This window comes from Phalangium opilio, unplaced genomic scaffold (assembly GCF_054372755.1).
Source record: "Phalangium opilio isolate 3A_F unplaced genomic scaffold, DU_Popi_V2 ptg000200l_1, whole genome shotgun sequence".
NCBI lineage: Eukaryota > Metazoa > Arthropoda > Arachnida > Opiliones > Phalangiidae > Phalangium > Phalangium opilio.
Window position 1 is genome coordinate 1260561 of NW_028324213.1, and position 22489 is coordinate 1283049.

The 22489-nt window shown below is 36.7% G+C and overlaps 1 protein-coding gene across 2 annotated transcripts; it reads right to left on the reverse strand.

Annotated features, from left to right (window-relative positions):
• Window positions 1–5457: 5457 nt before the first annotated feature.
• On the reverse strand, window positions 5458–6515 carry LOC149622031 (uncharacterized). 2 transcript variants are annotated; one of them, XM_089853653.1, is made up of 4 exons: window positions 6375–6515; window positions 5821–6256; window positions 5654–5761; window positions 5458–5594 (listed from the first exon to the last, which is right to left on the reverse strand). In XM_089853653.1, the coding sequence occupies exons 1-4, from the start codon at window positions 6422–6424 to the stop codon at window positions 5547–5549; spliced, it is 642 nt and encodes a 213-aa protein (XP_089709779.1). In that variant the 5' UTR covers window positions 6425–6515; the 3' UTR covers window positions 5458–5546. The 2 variants fall into 2 exon arrangements, with proteins under 2 accessions (XP_089709779.1, XP_089709780.1); XM_089853654.1 differs by having other exon boundaries at window positions 5460–5560.
• Window positions 6516–22489: the final 15974 nt, after the last annotated feature.

Here is a 22489-nt window from a genome sequence, read left to right on the forward strand (position 1 = left end):
ATTATGAATTATCGCCACTCTAAGCAAGTTTGCCAGATTTTGAATAAAGGCTGATTACTCGTGACCTATTCATCCGAATTGAATTTGGTGAAAACGTTTCAAATATGAATCGACCCCAAGGAATCCGAAAATCGCATTTATATCCTCGAGAATCCAATATTTTAAAAGTTGATAATTTTGACATTTCCGGTTTCCGGTATAAGTATGCAAAGGACAGCTGTGGAACGGGTAAAATATGAAAGAGGAATGCAAAACTTTTATAACGCACTTTATTCCACAGCGCTAGCTTGAATAGTTTTTGAAATATAGTAAAATATGTGCGAAAAACGCAACGCGCAAAGACTTTTTAACAGTCTGTTCATTGCCAATGGTTTCAATCCGAAGTTTAAATCAGGCCCATTAACGTATTGCAATATATAATATAATCTTCCGTCTCTATAATATACCCCGTTCGGTAAAGTATATATCGCAATATCTTCTCCCGTAGTTTTTCCAGATTTACCGTATTCCTTACTCCGTCCGGTATCTCCAAATTCTTCAATTGATCTCAAGTTATTCCGTCTGACGGTGTTTTCTAAGGTAATGGATGGGCTTGTCCTATATTCATTTTCCTGAAAGGGTGCAGGAGGTATGGTACCGGAAATTTCGAACATGTTGAAGTTATCCCTAAAGCTGTGCATGAAATACATTTAGAGGTGAGAACCTCGACAAGGCTTAACTATATTATTATGAAAGAACATTAGTACTTACAATTTGACTGGGTCCATTTCTGTAGGATGACTTCAGGAGCAATTCTCGGAGGAGGACTTGAAGAGTTGTAGTATGTCCATAAGGAGATTATCTCTCTCTCTCTAAGGGCCCAAGCGCATCTATTAGCAAAAACATCTAGTTCTGCTAGATGTGACGTAGATTTTGTATAGGGGCTCCTTCCGAATTTTTCGTGAAATTCGCGGGAGAGAAAAATAATTTTCAAAATCAGCCACGACCGATATCCTAAGCCGGTCGTGGTCTAGACGCGAGCTCTGAGATAACGCTCCCAAGCGGTTGGGAATCAAACTAAATCAGGCGGGGAGGGGAGAGAGGAAGGACTAGGTTTGTTTACATTTCGCAAGCTCTGGCTCTGTCGTCTGTCTGTAGTGAGTTATCTGAGACTGACATCTGTACGGTTGGAATGTGTAGCTGGTGGTTGTGCTGCGTGGACAGTCATGGACAAATTAAAAGAATTGATAAGTGAGGTAAACGATAAATCAAAGTTAGAAGAACATATTAAAAAAACCCCACAAGAAATGAAGCTAACATGAGATTATTAGAATCTGATTGCGTGAAGTTAGGCCTTGGCGAGCTTCTAAAATTGGCCTCGCAAAACAAGTCTCTCATGTGTTATTTACGAGAGATTACTGAAGCCAACGTTAAAGAAAAATTTCTTTACGAAAACTCTCTAATTGGCTCTCAAAATGATATGGAGGAATTATTTAATTTCTACATGGCCGTAACTTTCAGGTAATATATGCTTTTTATTCTTACCTAATTTGTCTTCAAATACCAGTTTCTACAACATTACCATTTTGGCAGTATCATAACATCATTAAGCACTCTTGTTATTTTGATACCCATAGTACTGTATAAGCATGACTTTTCATTTGATTGTAACTGTTTTTTCGTATATTATTTAGGTTTTCCCAAGAATTTCAATTAGAAAAGCCCAAAACAAAGCCAGATACCGCTACTATGTAACTGTTTTTTCGTATATTATTTAGGTTTTCCCAAGAATTTCAATTAGAAAAGCCCAAAACAAAGCCAGATACCGCTACTATTCAAAAGGAAAGTCTCAGTGCTTTGATTAGATTGAGTGGTGGGACATTAGAAGGTCTTCGAAAAATCTCTAAAACACAAATGGCAAACCACAGGCTTAAACCGTTAACCAGGCAAAACCACGAAAGAGTGTATCGGTTGACCTTAGCAATTAAAATGACCGATGAAGAGAAAGCGAATGGTGATTTGCCTATAGAACTAGTGAAACGGGACAGAGGAGGCATGTGCTACCCTGAGAAGACATTCTATCCTTATGTAACTGAGTTAAACGACACAATAAGGCGCATTTCAACTAAGGATGGGTTTAAAAACATGGAAAAAATATTATTCTGGTAAGTCTATAGTTTATGAAAGTCTAATTAGGCCTAACAAATGCGTATAATTATTAATATGGGTTGATTACATAATATAGAATTGTGTTGCTGGAGTAAAACGTAAGGAAACTATTTATGGATGGAGTCGCGTCTCTCAACATTCAAAACCAGCGGTCTGATGATGCCGTAAATTTATGTTTTCAAGTATGGACCTGAAAAGTAACTCACGCCAGGATTCAAGAACTTTTCTCTGTGTACTCTAGAAATTTACAATTAGGGGGTCAAACACTCCGAGATAAATTATACCAATTTGCCAAAAAAGCAGAACTGAAAAAGAAAATCAAAGCTTTGGAGGATTCAGAGAAACTCATAAAACAGACAGAAAAAGCAAGGCCAAAAGCTCAAAGGTCCAAGAAAAAAGTGAAACAACTAAGAGAAAAAGATAGTGAGCCGATTATCTTAAGAAAAAATGTGAAAAGCTCCCAACTAAAGCCAAGAAAAAATCTGAAAAGCTGTCAGCTAAAGCTAATAAAGAATACGAAATAATCGATTTGCGGCAGGAAAAAAAACGAAAAAAATAGACTTTATATCGTCCAAATTTGAAAACCTTCAAGTAACAGCTGCCGAAGAATTATTCGAAACCAATTCGGTAGACAATACATCGGATTATGACAAAAACGAAGTAGGACAGAGATTGTTTATCGGTGCCACAACACTTCCGAGTGATTCTTCTGATGATTTGAGTGAAGACGATTTTGCGGAACCTATAGTTGAAACTGAATCGACTCCCACTTGCGAAGAATCTGCTGAAGATGATCCACCGCCGAAGCAAACGAAAGTAGACAAAAAGAGCGGAAAGACTAGTCGTGTAGGATTGATAAATACCAAGGAATCGGTAACAACAATAAATACGGATGATTTCGAAAAAGTAATAGAAGAGTCCGATGGATGCCAACCACGATGTGAAAATACCAAATCTAGCAAAAGTAATGCTAGCAGACAAGATTCTTCAAGAAAACCCGAAAAGAAAAAAGTTTTAAAACTTCAGAAGGTAGGCAAAAGTTTTGTTTCTCCTTTAGTTCTTAGATTTAATATTGGTTATTTTGAATTTGAATAGAAGAATAACGATCCTGCCAATCCGGAGGACGCATCTGCTGGAAAAAAATTAGCCGGAAAACATTTGGAGCAAATTGAAACTTTAGGGCGTGAAGCCACACGAGAGCAACTAGAGCGTTTCTTCTTCGAAGTAGCACCAAGTATACCAGAAGCACTAAATATCCCATGCGGTGTAAGTGCTGAGGAAGATCCAGGTGATAGAGACCCAACGAATGTGGAAAACAATTTCTGCGTCTGTGGAAACTGTGCTCCAATGCCCACAGCTGCGGAGAATGTTTGTTGCAGACAAGGGCCTTGTGCCAGCACCAGGGCAATGTTTGAACTTGTTTGCTTATATAGACCAGTTCTCCACGTGAGCATGCGCTTTCGTGAAGAAAGTGCCCAACGACGAGGTTTAAACGCAACAAAACTTAACTTTAGGTACGTAATAGATAGATGCATAAAATGATAAAACGTCTTATAATCTGCTATATATAGTTTTCACTAAAGTGACTAAATAAATTTCCTTCTCGTTTGTTAGCTTTAATTGATCTTCAGAGTTGCCAGTCATTTGTGAGTTCATTTCGTGTTCGGAACCTCAAACTAAATGGAACAAAACTGTAATTACTTTAATAAGCCTTTTAGTTGAACTGCACTCTCAAATGACTGGCAATACTTTTTTAACACTATCAGTAAATGTTACTAATATGTAATGTAATTCAGGTACCACGTCTATCGCAATTAAACGGTACTTGACTATGGTAGACTAGGACCATTTATGAGAATTGTGGTGCCGGCTTGCTTCGTTCTAAGCATTAGAAGAACATTCCCTTCAACAGACGTTATTTACAAGGGCTCGAATTGTCGAAGGATATTGAAGTGTTTGAATTAATTTCGAAAAAAAATTCAACAATTGATAGTTCAGATTAATAAGCAATAGCCCTTTTTATGTTGTCATGTATATACGAGTCCTATCACTTTGTCAAATGCGGCTTTATTTTGTCTTTTCAAATCGGGATGTATAATTTGCTAAAACCTCAAGTTTTTCGGGAATTTCTAACAAACTTACGTGCCTGCAAATGTTTCGAGGGTCAGAATCTTATAGAACTGAGGATCTGAAACGTTACCCTAATATGAAAAGTGTTAGACTTTTGAATTCAAACTAGTTAATCTTAAGTAATATATTAGTGATACCTCAAAATCACGTTTTGCAATGAAAATTGCTTCCGTTACGCTATTGCAACGGAATGCCCTGGCAAGGAAAAAGTAAATTTGGCCGGTCGTGAAAAAAGGGGATTCCGATACAGGACGTTAGGTAGCCCTGATTAAATTTAGAGGGACCTCGTGACAGCGTTAAGTCTTAAAAAACGGGGATTCTAAGATAGGCCTAATTCAATAACTTCCTCCCGTTGGATTTTAATAAAAGAGATTCATACCTTCGGCTCATGTTGAATGTAGTCAAAACGATTTTAATGAAACTTATTTTAAATGTTTCGAAGAAAAACTTCGCGAAAATTTCCCGAGGGACGACGGCGCGAGTACCAAAAACTTATCGCGGGTCGCGGGACAGAGCTTCTCCCCGAAGACTTGAAGTGAAGAAGAAGAGAGAGAGAGAGAGAGAGAGAGAGCCGTGGGTCTTGCACGGGTTTATATAGTACGAAATCATGAAGAAAGGGGGGGTGGAGAAGGTAGAAGGAGGTGACGTAGACGACAAAGGAGCGGTCATATTCCGGAGAATATGACTGTCCCTCTGTCGTCTGCAACGGTTTCTGGACGAAACCGCTGCACTATCAATATAATTGTAGTCCTTTGCTTCGTAAACTTTACCAACACTGTATGATTTGGATTTCTTATTGTAATATACTTTGTATTTTAAGTTTCCTTCGCTATCAACAGCTTGCTTCCTTCCAACATGCTTGTTATAGTCTATTGCGGCTAATAAAATTCTAGTGCAATAACTAGGCCAACTGCAATCATATAAGTAATGAGATACCAAATATGAGTAAAAATTATGTTTTTGGGGATTGAACTTACGTGTATGCATTACGTTTAGAAACGTATGCTAGGATTTGGTTATGAAAGCTCTCTAAGAAGCCAGTGTGTCTATTGTGTAAAGTTTACAGACGTTAAATTTTGAAAGAGTATAATGAGCTATTTTTCAACTTACCTGAAGGAAATATAGTATGACAAATTTAGAACGAAGTAAGGGTTGAAAACAATTTCTTCGAGAGCGGCAGAGTTTTCATCAAGCCATGGCTTGGTACGCTCTGCTTCAGGTAAAGGGTGCTCATGAGCACAGCCAAAACCAGCTCCAAAATCGGTCATTCACTGATGATAGTCTGTGACATGATTTAAACAGCTTTGAAACGTAGCCTAACGAGGGGAAATAAATATTGAAAAACATTCTTGATACTCATTCATAATACGATTACCAGTAGCAAGTCGTAATCACCATCACATTCTCTACTGCAGAACCACAGGTGGTTTCGAATGTCCGGAGCCCATTCCGCAAGTACGACACAATTCTTGGCGTGGGAGGCCTACATATTTAGTTGATTACGTTTAATTAAACCATTAACGTCAGGTTGATTCTTCTTATTTCCACAATCTTGCGCAATAGATTTTTACCAGCGTGCCATACATCTAATGAAAGTATAGCGTCTTTGAACTGTCTTTCAGGTTTTTTCATTTCTGCTTTGGTGCTTGAATGAGCATAGCTAACCACTTCTACAATTTTGACCCCATAGTCTTTAGCCTTTTCCATTACTTCCGAGGCAGCTCTCTTAAATCCAATTATTTCCATATTGGAGCTCTTGCCTTTGGCTTCGCGTACATCAACATTGCAAACGGAAATTATCTTCTTAGTTTGACAATCCGCGAAAGTGTAAGTGCAAAGAGTGGTCAAATGACCAGGAGAATCCATTCGGCAATCGCCTGCAATTATTAATTCCTTTCCATTCAGCTCTTGGAAAACTTCAGTTTGCAGACACTGCCAATACTTCTGTACTGCAGGTTGAATAAAATGTCTTTGGTATCTAAATACATCAACAAAAAAAAAGATAGTCTAAGTTATAGTAGGAATATTATGATATCCTAATTCATTCATCCCGAGCATCTTTACTAAAGTAAAAGATATTTTTGAGCTGCATATACCTGTAAAATGTGCCTTTAGAAATCAACTGGATTTTGCAGAATTTGGCCATTTTCTCAATTCTACTAAATTCATTTCCTGCCAAAAGAATTCCAGAAGCAATTTTTATATTGCCTGCAAAAACGCCATGATATGATTCTTGGCTTTCCCATGATGCCTTATTGAATAATGGTTCGTTAGGACATTTACAATTTTCAATCTAAGCATAAGTTTATAAGATACGTTCCACAAGTTCGACTCTCTTCTTATATTTGTAATATAAGTGCCATACTTACGGAAACGTACCGTAGAAAATAATGATTTTAGAAATGTTCTTACCTTTTTGCAGGGCCGGATTAACAATTTTTCGTGCCCTAGGCAAGCCCTTAGTTCCGGGCCCCCAACAGACCACAGTTTAAGAGAATCTCAGAGACATACTAGTTTTTATATTTTTAATTGACTTAACAGAATATTTAATTTCTTTTTTAACTCAATAAGTAAATTTCTTTTTTAACTCAATAGTTAAATTTCTTTTTTAACTCAATAGTTAAATTTCTTTTTTAACTCAATAGTTAAATTTCTTTTTTAACTCAATAGTTAAATTTCTTTTTTAACTCAATAGTTAAATTTCTTTTTTAACTCTATAGTTAAATTTCTTTTTTAACTCAATAGTTAAATTTCTTTTTTAACTCAATAGTTAAATTTCTTTTTTAACTCAATAGTTAAATTTCTTTTTTAACTCAATAGTTAAATTTCTTTTTTAACTCAATAGTTAAATTTCTTTTTTAACTCAATAGTTAAATTTCTTTTTTAACTCAATAGTTAAATTTCTTTTTTAACTCAATAGTTAAATTTCTTTTTTAACTCAATAGTTAAATTTCTTTTTTAACTCAATAGTTAAATTTCTTTCCAACTAAAGAAATTTATCAATTATCTCTTCATAGTCTATGAAGTCATTCAGTAAATCCATTTCAATATAGGCCTATATCAAAGAAAAAAACTTAATTTTTCCTGGGCTTATGTGGTTCTTAAGTAGTTTTTCACTCTTTTTAAAGCTGTAAAGGATATTTCGCCACTTGCATTGCTAATAGGCAAACACAAGTAAATTCTCAAAATAATTTCCAAGTTTTGAAAAGTTATTTTACTGTTACCAGAAGTGAGATGAGACCAGAAGTACTGAGCTAACCAAATTCTTCACTCGGCGAAAGTGAATATTCTTGATAACACAAGAACGGTTTGCCCTCTAGTAGCGGTTTTGGAATTTTCCCTCCAAAACGTGAGACGCTCGCTGTGGTAGACGGCCGAACTAGATTCAATGAGCCGCGTCCGTGTTCGGCCGCTTTAGGTTGAGGGGAAGGAGATGTTTTTGGAACTCGACCAATTTTTTTCTCAGTAGTGTAGGCGCGTGGGAAGCGGTATAAAATCCTCAAATTTGTTCACTAGTGCCAGGATCTACTATCAATGCTAAACCCCTTCACTTCTAGTCTCATCTCACTTCTGCTGTTACGAATGAAGGAATGAAAGAAGTCTGGGTTTTTGCTTGCTTCATTCTTCACAAAATGTTTGAATTTTAGTAGTTCGTTTTCAAGCTCTTCAAAATTTCAGTCATTGCAATATATTTCTGCCAATTCTTGGAAAGCTCCAGAGAAAGATTCATCGGGGGCATTATTGTTTAAAATAGGTATGAATTTTTCATCTGTGAACTTGTTAACTTCAGATCGTTTTTTAATATTTGTCTTTTGATTGTCACATAAGACGTAAATCACTTCAATTTTGAGAGCGACCCGTCCTGTCAGTGTTATCATCGTTTTTAGCCACATCGTATGATGTACATCTACGATGAAGATAGTTTGACCTGCCATGTTGTACTCCTACTAGTACTAGTACCAGTAGACATGAAACAGTAGCGCCTTTGGCAGTATAATATTTTTCGTTCGTCATTTAAGTGTAAATGGGACAGAATTGTGGTGAGGTGATTTTTACGTTCGTGTATTTTAAGAGGATGGGGATTATAATAGAACTTTAAGCATTGCATTTAATTGTACCAGGAAGGTTAAGCATTTTGAATTGTGTTTTACGATTGCTCGATATATTTAAAGCGAGATAGAGGATTATGGTGTTACCTTAATTAAAATGGACCTTAATCAAAATGTAAGGTTTAAGATTCCAGTCACCCGTCGACAATAAAGGTTTCACGCTTTCAATCCCGCTCCCTATTTCAAAATTCAAAGAAATCGAGGGGAATTTTTAAAACTCAAAACGAAGTATATTCCGACATTATATTTAGAATGGTCTAAAGGAGATGTTTATTATTAGAAGTTACGTGTATTTACCCACAAATCGAGAACAGTTTTAAGTACTAGCTTGTGGCCCCGAATATTACAATTATAACGAGAGTAAATTTATTAAAGTAAGGATTAAGGGTTATAATTTTCGTTAGGGCATCGAGGGGCTATTCACTCTCATTCTCTGTACTTCTTTTAATGGACATTAACGGGTATTTCGTTTAACCACTGTTAAAGAATGCTCCTCGTGGGGGTACTCACGTTTTCCGATCGTGTCATACTATTATAATGATAACAGAAGTAAAAAATTTTAGTAATCATTTTAAAACAGTTAAAGGTAGTGCATCGAGGGGCTATTCACTCAAATCTTTCTGTACGCCTGTCAAGTACGGTACGATGTGGCTACTATTACGAGCCCAACCCTTGGGTCGTCTTGTTCTTTCCTGCACCTTCATCAAAGAACCGTTTACGTATTTTTTCCCTTCGTTACTTTTGTAAATTATCTTTTTTTAAGCTGATCCATTATTTAAAATTTTTCAAATTATCACGAACACTCTGAAAAGAGCTTATCAAGGAATTGTACAATGTAACTCCAGTGTTAATGATGGTCAGTAATAACACGAATTCAAAATGAAATTTCATCCTCCGAGGATAGCCTCTTCTGAAGATACATTTCCATTGAATTTTTAAGTTCTTTTTCGTCTTTTTACCTCTCCGAGTGACGTATGTCACGGAGAAGTTCTGTAACGATCGTGTGTGTGTGTCTGTGTGTGTGTCTGTTGTTACAACCACGTGACCGCGTTCGCAGTTTCCAAATCGGAGCAAACGTGTTCGCCATTTCCGAACTGCTTTCACAGTCACGGAAATGGCTCCTCTACTCGAGTTCTCACACCATCATCTTCTGCTCTTTGTCCATCCCACACGGACACCAGTCTGTACTTACTGGCTTCTAATCACCAACTTTTGGTCTTCGTCCATTCCACTTGGACACCAGTCTGTACATACTGACTTCTAAACACCACCATCTACTGGTCTTCCGTCTATTCCACATAGACACCAATCTGTCTCATTGGCTTCTAACTCTATCGTCATCGTTTGGTTTAAGACATTCGCGGCGATCAGCTAGGGTTACGAGAAACGTCTAGCCTCCCTAGGGTGGGTTGTCCACCAAAGGTTTTCGCAATTGCGGTTGTTCTTGCTTTTAACTATAGTTCGACACTCTTATATACTACCTATTTGAGTAAGGCGAAGCAACCGGCGTATGCTTCATTTCAAACGCCAATATAAGTCAATTCTCTCAAGAATGTTTAATTGTTCTTTTTTAAAACGATGTAACGCTCAATAAGGCGAACAACTAACGAAGAAAATATTTAATATTCATTATATTTAATAATTATATTTATTTAAATATTTAAGATAATCTTGTTTTTCAACTCAAAATTAATACGGAAAGAGTTAAAAACCAGTCTATGTTTTTGTCTGTGTGTGTTTGTCCATTGTTACACTAGTGCGTCGCGTTAGCAGTTAGCCTTGTGTTGTGTGTTAAGAAATCATACAGAACCTTAATATTCCCTTTTTCCATAATATAAAGTGAATATGTGGAAGTATTTTTCGTAATTATGATGCTTTAGTACTTTTGTAGCTTTAAAGCTCTGTTTCATTTTGATATTCCAAAGATTTTTTTAATATTGTTATTTGAAATGGCTGTTTATATATTACTTAAGCTATACTACATCTGTATATAGAATAGTCCTTGGTTTAGTGATTACATGAAGAAAACTAAGTCCTAGACTCCGTCGGGTATATCAAGTACTATCTGCAATAGGCTTTGTGAAACAAATAGTAAATAATTGAGGCCTGAGGTGAAGTAAACTTTGGGCTTTGATTTTCGTGTCTGAAATGAAGAGACATCAACGGTTCAGAGTGAGCCGAAAGTTAAATACACTCTTAAACAATCAGGTTAAGATTTTATAATAGAAGAAAAGATCATGGTGGCAATTAGAATTGTAAAAGGGCTAATGGTAAACGGGTAGTAGCTACAGACCTTTTATTCTCTTTATGGTGCGCATTGACTATTAGTGCGTCTAGCTACAATTTAGCTTTGGTGTTATTTAACGTTAACATTCATGTTGGCAAACTAAGAATATTGTTGAGGTGAGACGAGACGATAGTGTTTACACTTCAAACCAGTTGTGAATGTAGCTATCAGAATATACGGTAAACAGCTGAAGCGTAGACTTCATTTCCTGTTCTTTTCCCCATTGACTGATTTCCATGTGTCCAAGATTTGGATGTAAAATGTCGTCTGCTTTACTGTACATTCACTATGTTTGGAATACTGCTTCAATATTTCGTAAATTTTTACTTCAAAAAAGTGAAATAATTCCATATCTAGGTAAATAAGTTTGTAGTAGTAGACCTCTTGACTCGGAGAGGTAATATTTTGGTTTTCCCAACTTGTTAATTCTATCCAAGGCCTCTAACAATAAGGTAGTGTCGGTTAAGAGGGGAGTAGACTGTGTATCTCTCCCTCTAGGCACGCTTTTGTAAGCTGATACTGTACGGCTGTACGCGCCTGGTAGGGGGGATGACACTGAGCTAAGAGATAGAAGGGTATGATGTTTGCATACGTAGAGCTGACATTACTCTATTCACCATAACTTTATAATATATGTTCCCATATAATATAACTGCAGTCTTACTGTGAGCTACTTCGACAATGTTGGGATCAGGTCTTATAAACTTACGGTGTAACCTTCATAAAAACGTAAATATACGTACATATCCTTCTCCGGGTAGGGTTTTTAGTGAGGGTATTTCATTATCAATTTCTCTGCAACGATTTTGTGATGTGGATACCTAAAACGGATATTAATTTTAGATGTGTAGAGTTTTTTCAGTGATTTAATTCCAAAAACGTATTTATAATTTCTCTTTGCTGAGTCCATGGCCTATCTTAGATTGCCCCTTGGTCGGCAAAAAGCCTGCCAGCTTCAGTCAGCCTCTATGTTAAAAATCGAGGAGTAAAAACGCCGCTAGTTCCAAATGTTGCCGCCAGATGCATACTAGCGGCAACATTTGAAACTCCACGTTTTTTTAACGTAGAGGCTGACTGTAGTTGACATTCCTTCTCCCGACCAAGGAGGAATTCCAAGGAGGAACGCAGTCGGCCATGCTGACGCAGCCTCACAAATAGGTCTGACAACACTGGGGATATGCCACACCCTCTTATGCATAAATTAAATACTTACAACCCATATCTCTTGATTAAATCGCTGAACAAAATCTTCAGAAGTTCTTTGTTCACAGTTATTTTTTCGCGAGAACTAAGGTCCTTGTATTTTTCCTCAGAAATGAAAATATCTGGCAAATCCGGTAGTGTATGTTAAAGCAAACGTGGTTCTAGAACAATTTCCGATGCCTTCTTTAAAATTATCCGCTACCCTAAAATTATTCAAAATTCAATATATGACCACCCACTGCCTAAGGTAGGCTGTGACGTTTCGCCTAGGCCCTGACCTCTCAACTGAAATGGCTATATAATGGAGGAAACAAGGAGAGTCGACTAGACCGTTTTCGTGTAAGCGCCGGGACACTGCCATTTTGGCACCAAATACTAACACTAGCGGCCTCTGGTTCTTCTCATACGGAAAAAACATGATGGCAGCGCGCAGGGTTTATGCTCTTCTTTTCAATAACTAAGCCTTGGACTTGAACAACGTAGCATACTACTATAATTTAGCTGACGCTTTTTTCGGTACGGTTGCCAGGGGGAGCTTTCATCGACCCTCCAAAATCAGTGACCTTAGCGATGTTATAGAGTCGACTATCCTTGCTTTTATCCATGGCTATAATTATCTCTCCCGTTAATAAGATACTTATCAGGCAATTAACTCTGGTTCCTTTAGAATTTCGTCATTATTTATCTGTTTTCAGTTTTAAGATTAATCCAAAAAAGTAATCTTTTTGAATCGCCGGAAGTTAGGCTTATCACGGGATTGATGGAGGTGCAGTAACGGGAAAATATTATTAGTCGTCTGCTATAATATTTAAAACTCCATTCATTACTTTTGTAGCAGACGACTGATGATTTTTTTCCCGTTACTCCCCTCCATGAATCCTGACATAAGCCTAACTTCCGACGATAGGGAATAAGGTGGATTGCGAAACATACTATTTCTTCATGTGTTGTACAAGGTTCATCTGCGTCTGGGTTATTTTCACCACAGTTTACCTTTTTTTTTCACCTGGAAATTCGGGGCTTTCATCCTGTCTTTTTTTCTGTATTTAATCATAGATAATCAATATTCTTATTTTATTTTAAATAAAAACTAGGGAGCATAAGACCAAAAATAAGGGAATAATTCTAGATTACCGAGCTCATCGACTTTATTTTCAATAGGCCTTAAAAAAACTTTCAAAATTTCTAACGGTTAAGCCAGTAAGATTGCTGAGGAGGGGAATAGTTGAGAGTTTTCGAGACCGAGCCGTACGCCCTACCCGTGTTGGAAGGGCACCTAAAATGGGGGGGGGGGGAAATCGGCGGAAAAATGGCGGATGATAGTTTGACTTAGGGACGATTCGCCTTTTTCCGCCGATTTTTACCCCATTTTAGGCTGTAGGGGGGTACGGTTCCGTCTCGAAAACCCCCAAATATTCCCCTCCTCCAGTGTAAATACGGACGATAAATTAAAACGCCAGAGATAAGGAAATATTATTAAGGTAGTTAACAAACTGAACTCAACCTAACTGACTTTCCAGTTTCATACCCCCGTTGAACTAAACTTGAACGACCATCTTGTTTTATTTATTTTAGGGTATATTTAAAAAGGGGGGTTGGGGTTTTTGGATCTCTCACTAAACCAATAGTTTAATGAAAACGACAATATTCCCCCCCCCCCAAGGCCCTGAACCATTGATAAATATGTATAGAGTAGTGGCAGTAGAGAGGGAAATAAACAGTATATCCCTCTCTCTGGAAATTGAGCTAAGTGATAGAAGGGTATGACATTGACTACGTCGAACAGCCATTAGTCTAATGAATTTCTTTACCTTTAAAACAAATTTCACTTTCGTCTTTTTTTTTCAATATGCTATTTTGTTCGAGATCCACATGCTCGTCAAACTCCTCATCATAAACCTAGTAATTAGTGCGTCATTTTAAAAAAAATTGGAAGACCTTAATAAAGGGAGTATGAAATGCCCAAACAAGTTGATTTTACTTTATTTGGAATGTTAAAATAGGTTTGAAAACATTAGTAAATTAACCAAAACGTTTCCATACATTTTTTTGTCGATTTTCAAAGTTGCCGACATTAGGCTTAGAATAATTATACCCTTTTTACTTTGCATTTTCAAGTCTGACGCTCTCATTGCACAACTTTAAGCAACGTTAAATTAGTTTAACAATGGCTTATGAGACCGGCGGTCAGATATAGCTTTAAATATTGTGCTGCGTAAAAATTCGACTTTTTTCCCCGATAAAAACTCCAAATCGTGTTTTTCCCCTGTTTTTGCTTCAGTCAAATATTATATTTCTACTGGGAGGCTCGTTATCTTACTGGCAGAAATAAATCACTGCTGATCAGCCATTGCTAAAAATACCATTGTCAGATAAGGCTTATCGAGAATGTAAACTCGGATTTCGGAGTACAAAAACGCACCTACCAGTGACGTCAGTTCTTTCCTTATTGGTCGGTTACATTCGCGAAAAAATTCTCAACGAAAAAATAGCGCAAAAATAGAAATGGTACCAGAGATGGAGGACTCATACCATTTGCACAAGGAGACCAAGCATCTTAAAGTGTAAAATAGCAGACTATTTTACACTCTAAGTCGCTTGGACTCCTTGTGCTAATGGTAGGAATCCTCCATGTCTGTAAACTATGTATAAACTACTTTATAACCATTTCTTGAGACAATTTTCGCCTTTGACAGTGCTCAAATAAATTCGTGTAATCCGTAATCAGTGTAAAGGGAATGTGGGTGATTAGCCTCTTAAATTAATTTAGGGTCATTTAGGCCTAATATCGGCGACTTTGAAAATCGATTAAAAATTAACGATTTGGTTTTCTGAACGTTTCCAACCCTATTTTGTCATTCTAAATAAAATGAGTTTGTTCAAACACTTCAAGCTCCCTTTTAAGATGAGGCAATATAGTATTTATAAAATATTCAAATCTAACGATACCTGATAAATTATGTCGGATCCTACAATGTTTCATCACTTTTAAGGTGATCCAAAAAGGATGAATATGTATCATCTTTAATTTTTATTTTCTTCCTTCGTTCGTCAAAGCACAAAAATAACGATATTGCATTTACGTCCATATTAATTAAAAGGAATCCTAAAGGGTCTTCTTTATAAAATGGTCCACGAGGATTATATTCAACGAAAATCCTAATTCAAATTACCTTATTTTTGATATCATTTTAAATTCACACTGAATTTAAAAATTTCCAAAAAATATTTCGAAAGTAAAACATGCGCGTTCGGCCTGCGTATTCCATCATCAGAAAATAGTATCTCGACTCCAACATGAAGTACTTTTCGTGCTTCTTCTGAAGAGTGTGTAAAGCTTTAACTGACTATTAGAAAAGGCTTGGGGCAAAAGTTAAAATTTGGTAGAACTTAATTGTTCAATCACCGATAATATCTCATTTAAATATTTTCTTTACCTCTAGTTTAAAACCCTCTTCAGACGACACCTAAAAACCAAAGCTTGATTGAAATAGGTAAAGGGATGCGAGACTTAATATAGAGTAGTCGGCGGACTGTCTCATAGCTAGACTAAAACTGAAAATGCGAGACTTAATATATAGAAGACGGCGGACTGTCTCATAACAAGACTAAAACTGAAAATGCGAGACTTAATATAGGCTAGAGAAGCCGGTGTACTCTCTCATAACCAGACTAAAACTGAAAATGCGAGACTTAATATAGAGAAGCCGGCGGACTGTCTCATTGCTAGACTATAACTGAAAATGCGAGACTTAATGTATAGAAGCCGGCGGACTGTCTCATAACCTGACTAAAACTGAAAATGCGAGACTTAATATAGAGAAGCCGGCGGACTGTCTTATGGCAAGACTATAACTGAAAATGCGAGACTTAATATAGGCTAGCCGGCGGACTGTCTCATAACCAGACTAAAACTGAAAATGCGAGACTTAATATAGAGTAGTCGGCGGACTGTCTCATAGCTAGACTAAAACTGAAAATGCGAGACTTAATATATAGAAGTCGGCGGACTTTCTCATAACAAGACTGAAACTGAAAAGGCGAGATTTAATAAAGGCTAGAGAAGCCGGTGTACTCTCTCATAACCAGACTAAAACTGAAAATGCGAGACTTAATATAGAGAAGCCGGCGGACTGTCTCATAACCAGTCTAAAACTGAAAATACGAGACTTAATATAGAGAAGCCGGCGGACTGTCCGCTGGCTTCGCTACATTTCAGTACCTGATATCCATTATATAGTATTGTTATTTGATATTGTAGGTGTCATGGGTTTTTATTTTATTCATTATATCAGTCCCTGACTTCCTTGGTTTTATCTTGTAATGAGACATTCCCCTGGCTTTCCCATAATAAGTCTAAGACTTCCTTATTTTAGTACTCTAATCAGACAGTCCACTAGTTACGATATATTAAGTTTCGCGCGTGCTCAATTTAGACTTCTCTACTTTTGAGGTTCCAACTTCGTCGAGTTTGTTAGAATTTATCTGGATTGTATCTATATCATGTCAACGTTCTACTTTTTCAATTTGTTCCATTTTTCATTGTAAACTTCTGTTATTTTATTTTTATGATAAAAGTTTACGGAATTGTGGGGTTTCCTTTAATAATACTCCATGGTGACAGATTACTAGCAGCGGACGGATAGCGGCATGCTCGTCAAGTGCTCACGACTCCCACACTCTTCGTGAACTTCCCAAGGTGTAGGATTTCGGTTGAGTTAAAAGTTAGGAAAACCTAAATAATATCAAAACTTATTCTCCACTAAAGTTCCACGATTCTGCTGATGTAAATTTAAACTACAAGAAAAATTTCTATAGAAATCCATTATATTTCAACAACTAACTCTAAAATGTTAATTTACCCAGATTTTAATATAAATTTATCATTATAAGCATAATTTTACAATAATATCAAAGAAAATGTTAAGGATTATGGCTTATTTCACCATTCCCTTATATTTACATAAGCCGTCAAATCGTTTGAAAATATAACTCTTTGCTTCTCTGTTATTACTGGAGATTAAATAGCAATGAACACCTTCGATAAGTGCAGTTTTTTGAAGCTATTTAACACTTTTCGAAAGTCACCAAAACTGCGGGAGTGCGGTCCAATGGGCCCTCCCAATTATGGTTTCGATCGAAATGTTAGGAACTGTCCGTTTACCAGCCGGTATCGTGTCCATTCGCAATCCGATATCTTGTCCATTTGCCATGCGATATGTTGTACATTCGTAATCCCATATGTTGTCCATTTGCCAGGCAATATGTTGTCCATTTGCCAGGCAATATGTTGTCCATTTGCCAGGCAATATGTTGTCCATTCGCAATCCCATATCGTGTCCACTTGCTAACCGATATCCTGTTCATTTGCTAGCCGAAATTTTATTCATTTGCCATCCTATATCGTGTCCATTTGGCAGTAGATATCATGTTCATTTACCAGCCGATATCGCGTCCATTTACCAGCCGATATCGCGTCCATTCGCCAGCCGATATCGCGTCCATTCGCCAGCCGATATCGCGTCCTTTTCCCAGCCGATATCGTGTCCTTTTCCCAGCCGATATCGTGTCCATTCACCAGCCATTTTTGCGTCTATTCACCATGCGATTTCATAACCGCTTACCAGTTCATTTCGCATCCGTCCACTTGCCGATTTTCTGACCGTTTGATTGCAAATTTCGGGTCCTCTAGACTACCAATTTCGTGTTCATTCTCCTGCTGATTATATGACCGTTTGATAGCAAATTTCTTGTCCATTCGCTTACCGATTTCGAATCCATTAAGTGTATTTTGCAATCAACCGTAGTAAACGTGCGTAGATACTGGGATAGCAAGACACTTATCTGGGAGGACATTTCGCACTAAGGTCACAAATCAGGTTATCCAAAAACTGTCCAGCTATTTAAAATTCAGTACTGTCCCAGCAGTTGATTTTTGTTGCAGGGGTAATATGGGCCAAAGTGAAGAACCACGTTGAGAAGCAGAATTCTGGCTTCAAACTCTCGACGGTCAAAGATGCAACATTGAGGGACATTAAACGTGTGACACTAGAGAATTGGCGTAAGGCAATAGAGCACGTCGAGAATATAATGCATGAGTATTGGGAAAATGATTCCATCATCGAAACCACAATTGAACCTCTTAAAAATAATATGCAAGAAGACAGCGAAGACTCTGATGAAAACGTGGACTGAAGACGCTTTGATGCTGAACTACTTAGACTTATGGACAAGTACTTTAACTTATGTCATTGAAATATATTTCAATGCTAATTCAACAAAGATAAAACTGGTGTCTTGTCGTTAATTTGGTTTTATATTCTTTAATACTCGATGATCGTAAAAAACCATGAAACATAAACATATTAAATATATATTGCAAAATGTATTGGTTCTATTGCGATTAAGCCTATCTGTTTATAGCAGACTATATTTCAGACGACTATTGACAAAACAAAACAAGTTGATAAAGTACTATGGGGTCGATGGTGGCGACACCAATTTGGACAAATTTCTCAGGGCTCTTCTTTCGTTTGACAGACAATAATATTGCTTTCTGCGAACACGGTTGCTCTGATTTTCCAACCGCAAACGACCTTAAAAAACAAACGATAAGGAAAAGGAGCCGGTAGAATTGCCCAGCTCTATGCGTCAGCTGTAGTCGGTCCCTATTCGTAACTTCGGACCAACACTTTTTTTTTGGCATTATTTTATTTTTCTCTCACTGAAATTTCCTCGTCCTGACTTTTAAGCCTTTTACTTATCGTACCATTTCTATTGAATTTCACAAAAAACGTGCAAACTGGTAACTTTCCCCAGAAGATGTTTTAGTTTTTTTTGGCTTCTACTTATTCCTCAACTAGCCAAGTGTCCACTATTACACCCCAGGGTTCATTTTTGACATTATGAAAATGCATAAATTATCGATCTGTTTTTTTTAATTAAGGTTTACTAAATAATTAAACAGGGATAATATTTATATTTTCAGGAATACAGTGTTTATATTAGCATTGAATTAATAAGTAGTTGTCTTGTACGCGAGATATCCGAGGGTTATTATCTATTTAATAGAAAGTCATATACATTTGAATAAATTGGTTTTGAAACGTCCCCTTAAAACTATCCAAAGCGATATAACATATATAACACTTTGCTTCATAACCTTAATTCCAAAAACTCTGATGTTGGTAAGTTTTCCAGAAATATAGAAAGCATAAGCTTATAATATGCTTCCCTTAAGTTTCTATCAGAGATCCCTGAAGTTCTCTTGAAAACGTGTACCATCAATGAATCACGACGCCTAAATCTTTTCAAAGCTTTGTTGAGATTATTTAATTATTGATTAAGGATAATAATTTTGTAAAATTTTCAAACAGGATTATTTATCTCGAATAAGTTCTAAAAGTTTCGAAAGATTTTAAATAAAAGGTGCTTTCTTAAATTGCAGATTCGACCTTTTTCATCGATTAGTTGATAGTTAAATATTGGTGTTTCCGATTGTCAAGGCAACTAGGGTTACCTTAACAAAGAGATTATTCTGTGGGCGGGTATTTCAGTAAATTTGGGACACATTTAAAATTCTCACGTCAAACAACGACAGACGTTCTTCGAATATCTATCAGCATCATTACTATTTTCACTTCAATATTGTTCTGGTCAAACCAAACAATTTTAGGTATAACCAAGAAATGATATCTAGTTTATTAGGGAGAAGGTATAAGATGCCTAAATATTCGCACAACATAGTCCTAGTCCCCCTTTCAAAATACAAGCGGGACGTAAAAGGAGGCAGGGCTATTTCGCCTCTCCTCAGTCGTAAAATACGTAATTTTCGTCATTCGCGTCGCGCTGACGCTAGTTTTGAAGAACCAATGAGATGCTGGTTGTAATTTAGAGGCGGGTATTAACTACGGACCTACGTTTGGACTGGAGAAAAAGCTGCAAGTGTGGCGAATTTATACCATCTCCCTAATAAACTAGATATCACTTCTGGTATAACATTATGAGCTCTAACTGCCTTAATAAAATTGAGTTTTAACCGTTACTAATACGCTTATGGAATAATTATATCATATTAAATATTAAACGTGTTTTCCGTGGCTATTAAGAAATATTATGTTTGGAATTGAAAAGAGGCCATACCAGACAATATAGCGGTGAAACAGATGGATATTTTCCGACAGGTATATTAATATTAGCATAAGTTTATCATGCCTCTAAGTACACAAATATGGGTTACAACTAGGCATCTTCCGCAGGCTACTGTGACGTCGGAACTCGTATAGCGCTAAGATCCGAAAAGAGAAAATTTTGAAATTTCTGTCGCGGTGCAGCCACCAAGCGGTCGAGACGATTACTAAATGGGTCACATGAAAAAAATCTTCTAAAGGAATAAAGGAGATTTTTACGTTTCGTATAGGCAGGCATTGGGGGGACGAACTTCACTTGAGCAACCCCAAAATACCTCTCTCTCTCGTTAGATAGAGGCGGTTTCAGCCATTAAACATTCTCAAAGGGATAAAAGAAACGCTATGCTAGGCAGTACAATTATGTATTGAAGTTGAGGTGTAAATGATACGGAGAGGGTATAGGGTTTCAATAAAGGGAGCTAGACAAACACTATTGCCATAGGAGTAGCAGCCATTTCTCTACTTAGAGACATGATAAACATATGATATTAGCAAAAGTAAATAGATAACAAAAAGTATGTGACTGAGCCTTGGAGTAGTGACGGGAAATATGGGTGATGAAATCAGTATCGCAAAATGTCTTTCATCCCCATGTCTATTATCTGGAACGAAACGTAACCATGTTCTTGAGGGCCCTGAAATCTCGTATGGGTATTTTCCGCAAAATGTTTCGTGGCGCGAGCTAGCGAGGTACGCCACAATTATTTTTTCAAGCAGCAATAACCGAAAAATTTAATTATTAATTTTATATTGGCTAGATTATATGACGTGCATTTTTGACTTTCAAACAGCATAAAATCCATGGGCAAAGGCAGGAAGGAAAGAAGATTATTAACTTTTTCATTTCTAATTATTTTTGATTCTAATTTAGCAACGAAAACTTTCTCACGCTAGGCAAGACAAGTCGAAATATTAAACTAGCACGCAATTGAGACTTATTGTTTTAACGGGAACATAAAGTAGAATAACGATAAACTTATGGTATAACATTATGAGGTCTCAAGCCGTGTTTTCAAAGCAACGGGTAGCGGGTAAAATACCAGCGATAGCGCAAAAAGTTCATAAATCGCGATTTCGCTTTTGACACTACTGTTTTCATGCAAGCGATTTTAGGCAGCGATAGCTCAAAATCAGTAAAGATCAAGCGCAAAATCAAATATCGCGGTCGTCTATCTCAGTTGGATTTTGTCGCTCCGTTTCTAAAAATCTGTTGACGTCGTTAATTTTTCAACGAACGAGAAGGAGCCATCGGTCAATTTTCATTTTTATATTCTGATATCTGTGAAAGTCGTAAGGCGTATACGCCAAGGCCTAACAACCATGCATCCAAAATCAAAAATTCTAAATTCCTAGAGACAATTAAAAGCCGAGCGTTTCTGGCTGTACCGTCTTTTAGCGATTCCATAATATTTCAACAAAAAAATTTGTATATATTTGTATTAAAACCAATTTTTTTACTTTAACACCAGGCGCCTTCGCCTACCTGTTACCACCATCTTGATGCAAATCAGTCAAATCGCACTGGGCCTATAGAGCCATCGCTTATTTGAAAAACTTTCAGCGAGAAACAGGGCGCGACTTTTTGGGCGATAGCTACAAACCAAAAAATCGCTCCAGCTTCGAAAATTTGCTCCCGCGCATCCTTTGGCTAAAACGCGTTGCTTTGAAAATGAGGCTTAACAGTATTAAAATTGAGTTCTAACCGTTACTAATACGCTTATGGATAATTATATCCTATTAAATATTAAACGTGTTTTCCTTGGCTATTTAGAAATATTATCTTTGAAATTGAAAAGAGGTAGTACCAGACAATATGGCACTGAAATATTTATTTAGCAACAATAACTTTCTCAAGCTAGATGTGTTAAGTCGAAATATACCAGCACGCAATTGAGACTTATTGCTTTCACTGGAATATAAAGTAGAATAACGACAAGGACATCAACTCATAAAGACTGAAGAACTTTTAGGCCAAGTGAAAGAGAAATGAAGGAAATGCATATAACAGTCATTGCAATAGTAAGTATTTTCAATAATTGAAATGATAAAAGATTAATTCCTATCTAAGAAATAATTTTTAATCTGAGGTTTTAACGCTGCCATTTTGCAAAGTGGAGTCACAGGATAACAATTATGCCAAGGTGTATGATGACGATCGAGTCGTAAAATATAGGTTAGTTCACAACTACCGCTTAAAACCAGGAAATAAATAATATACATACATATACATACATACATATACATACATACATATGTATGAATACATATATATACATTAGTTATTCAATCGTTTAATAAAATATTTGTCATTGCACCATAATTTATCAGCTTCATTAATTTTGATAAAATGATAATTGAAGTTTTTTAATTAAATTGAATGAAGAGTTTAAAGAAATTTCGTTTCTTGAAATATGATGTATTGG

Bases quoted from the DNA above. Each gene is read 5' to 3' on its own strand.
- LOC149622031 (XM_089853653.1), bottom strand. From the start codon at position 6,424: ATGGCCAAATTCTGCAAAATCCAGTTGATTTCTAAAGGCACATTTTAC. The intron at 5,762-5,820 runs ATAAGAAGAATC...CTAAATATGTAG, and splicing joins TATTGCGCAAGATTGTGGAA to GCCTCCCACGCCAAGAATTG. The intron at 5,595-5,653 runs GTAATCGTATTA...TCCCCTCGTTAG, and splicing joins GTGATTACGACTTGCTACTG to GCTACGTTTCAAAGCTGTTT.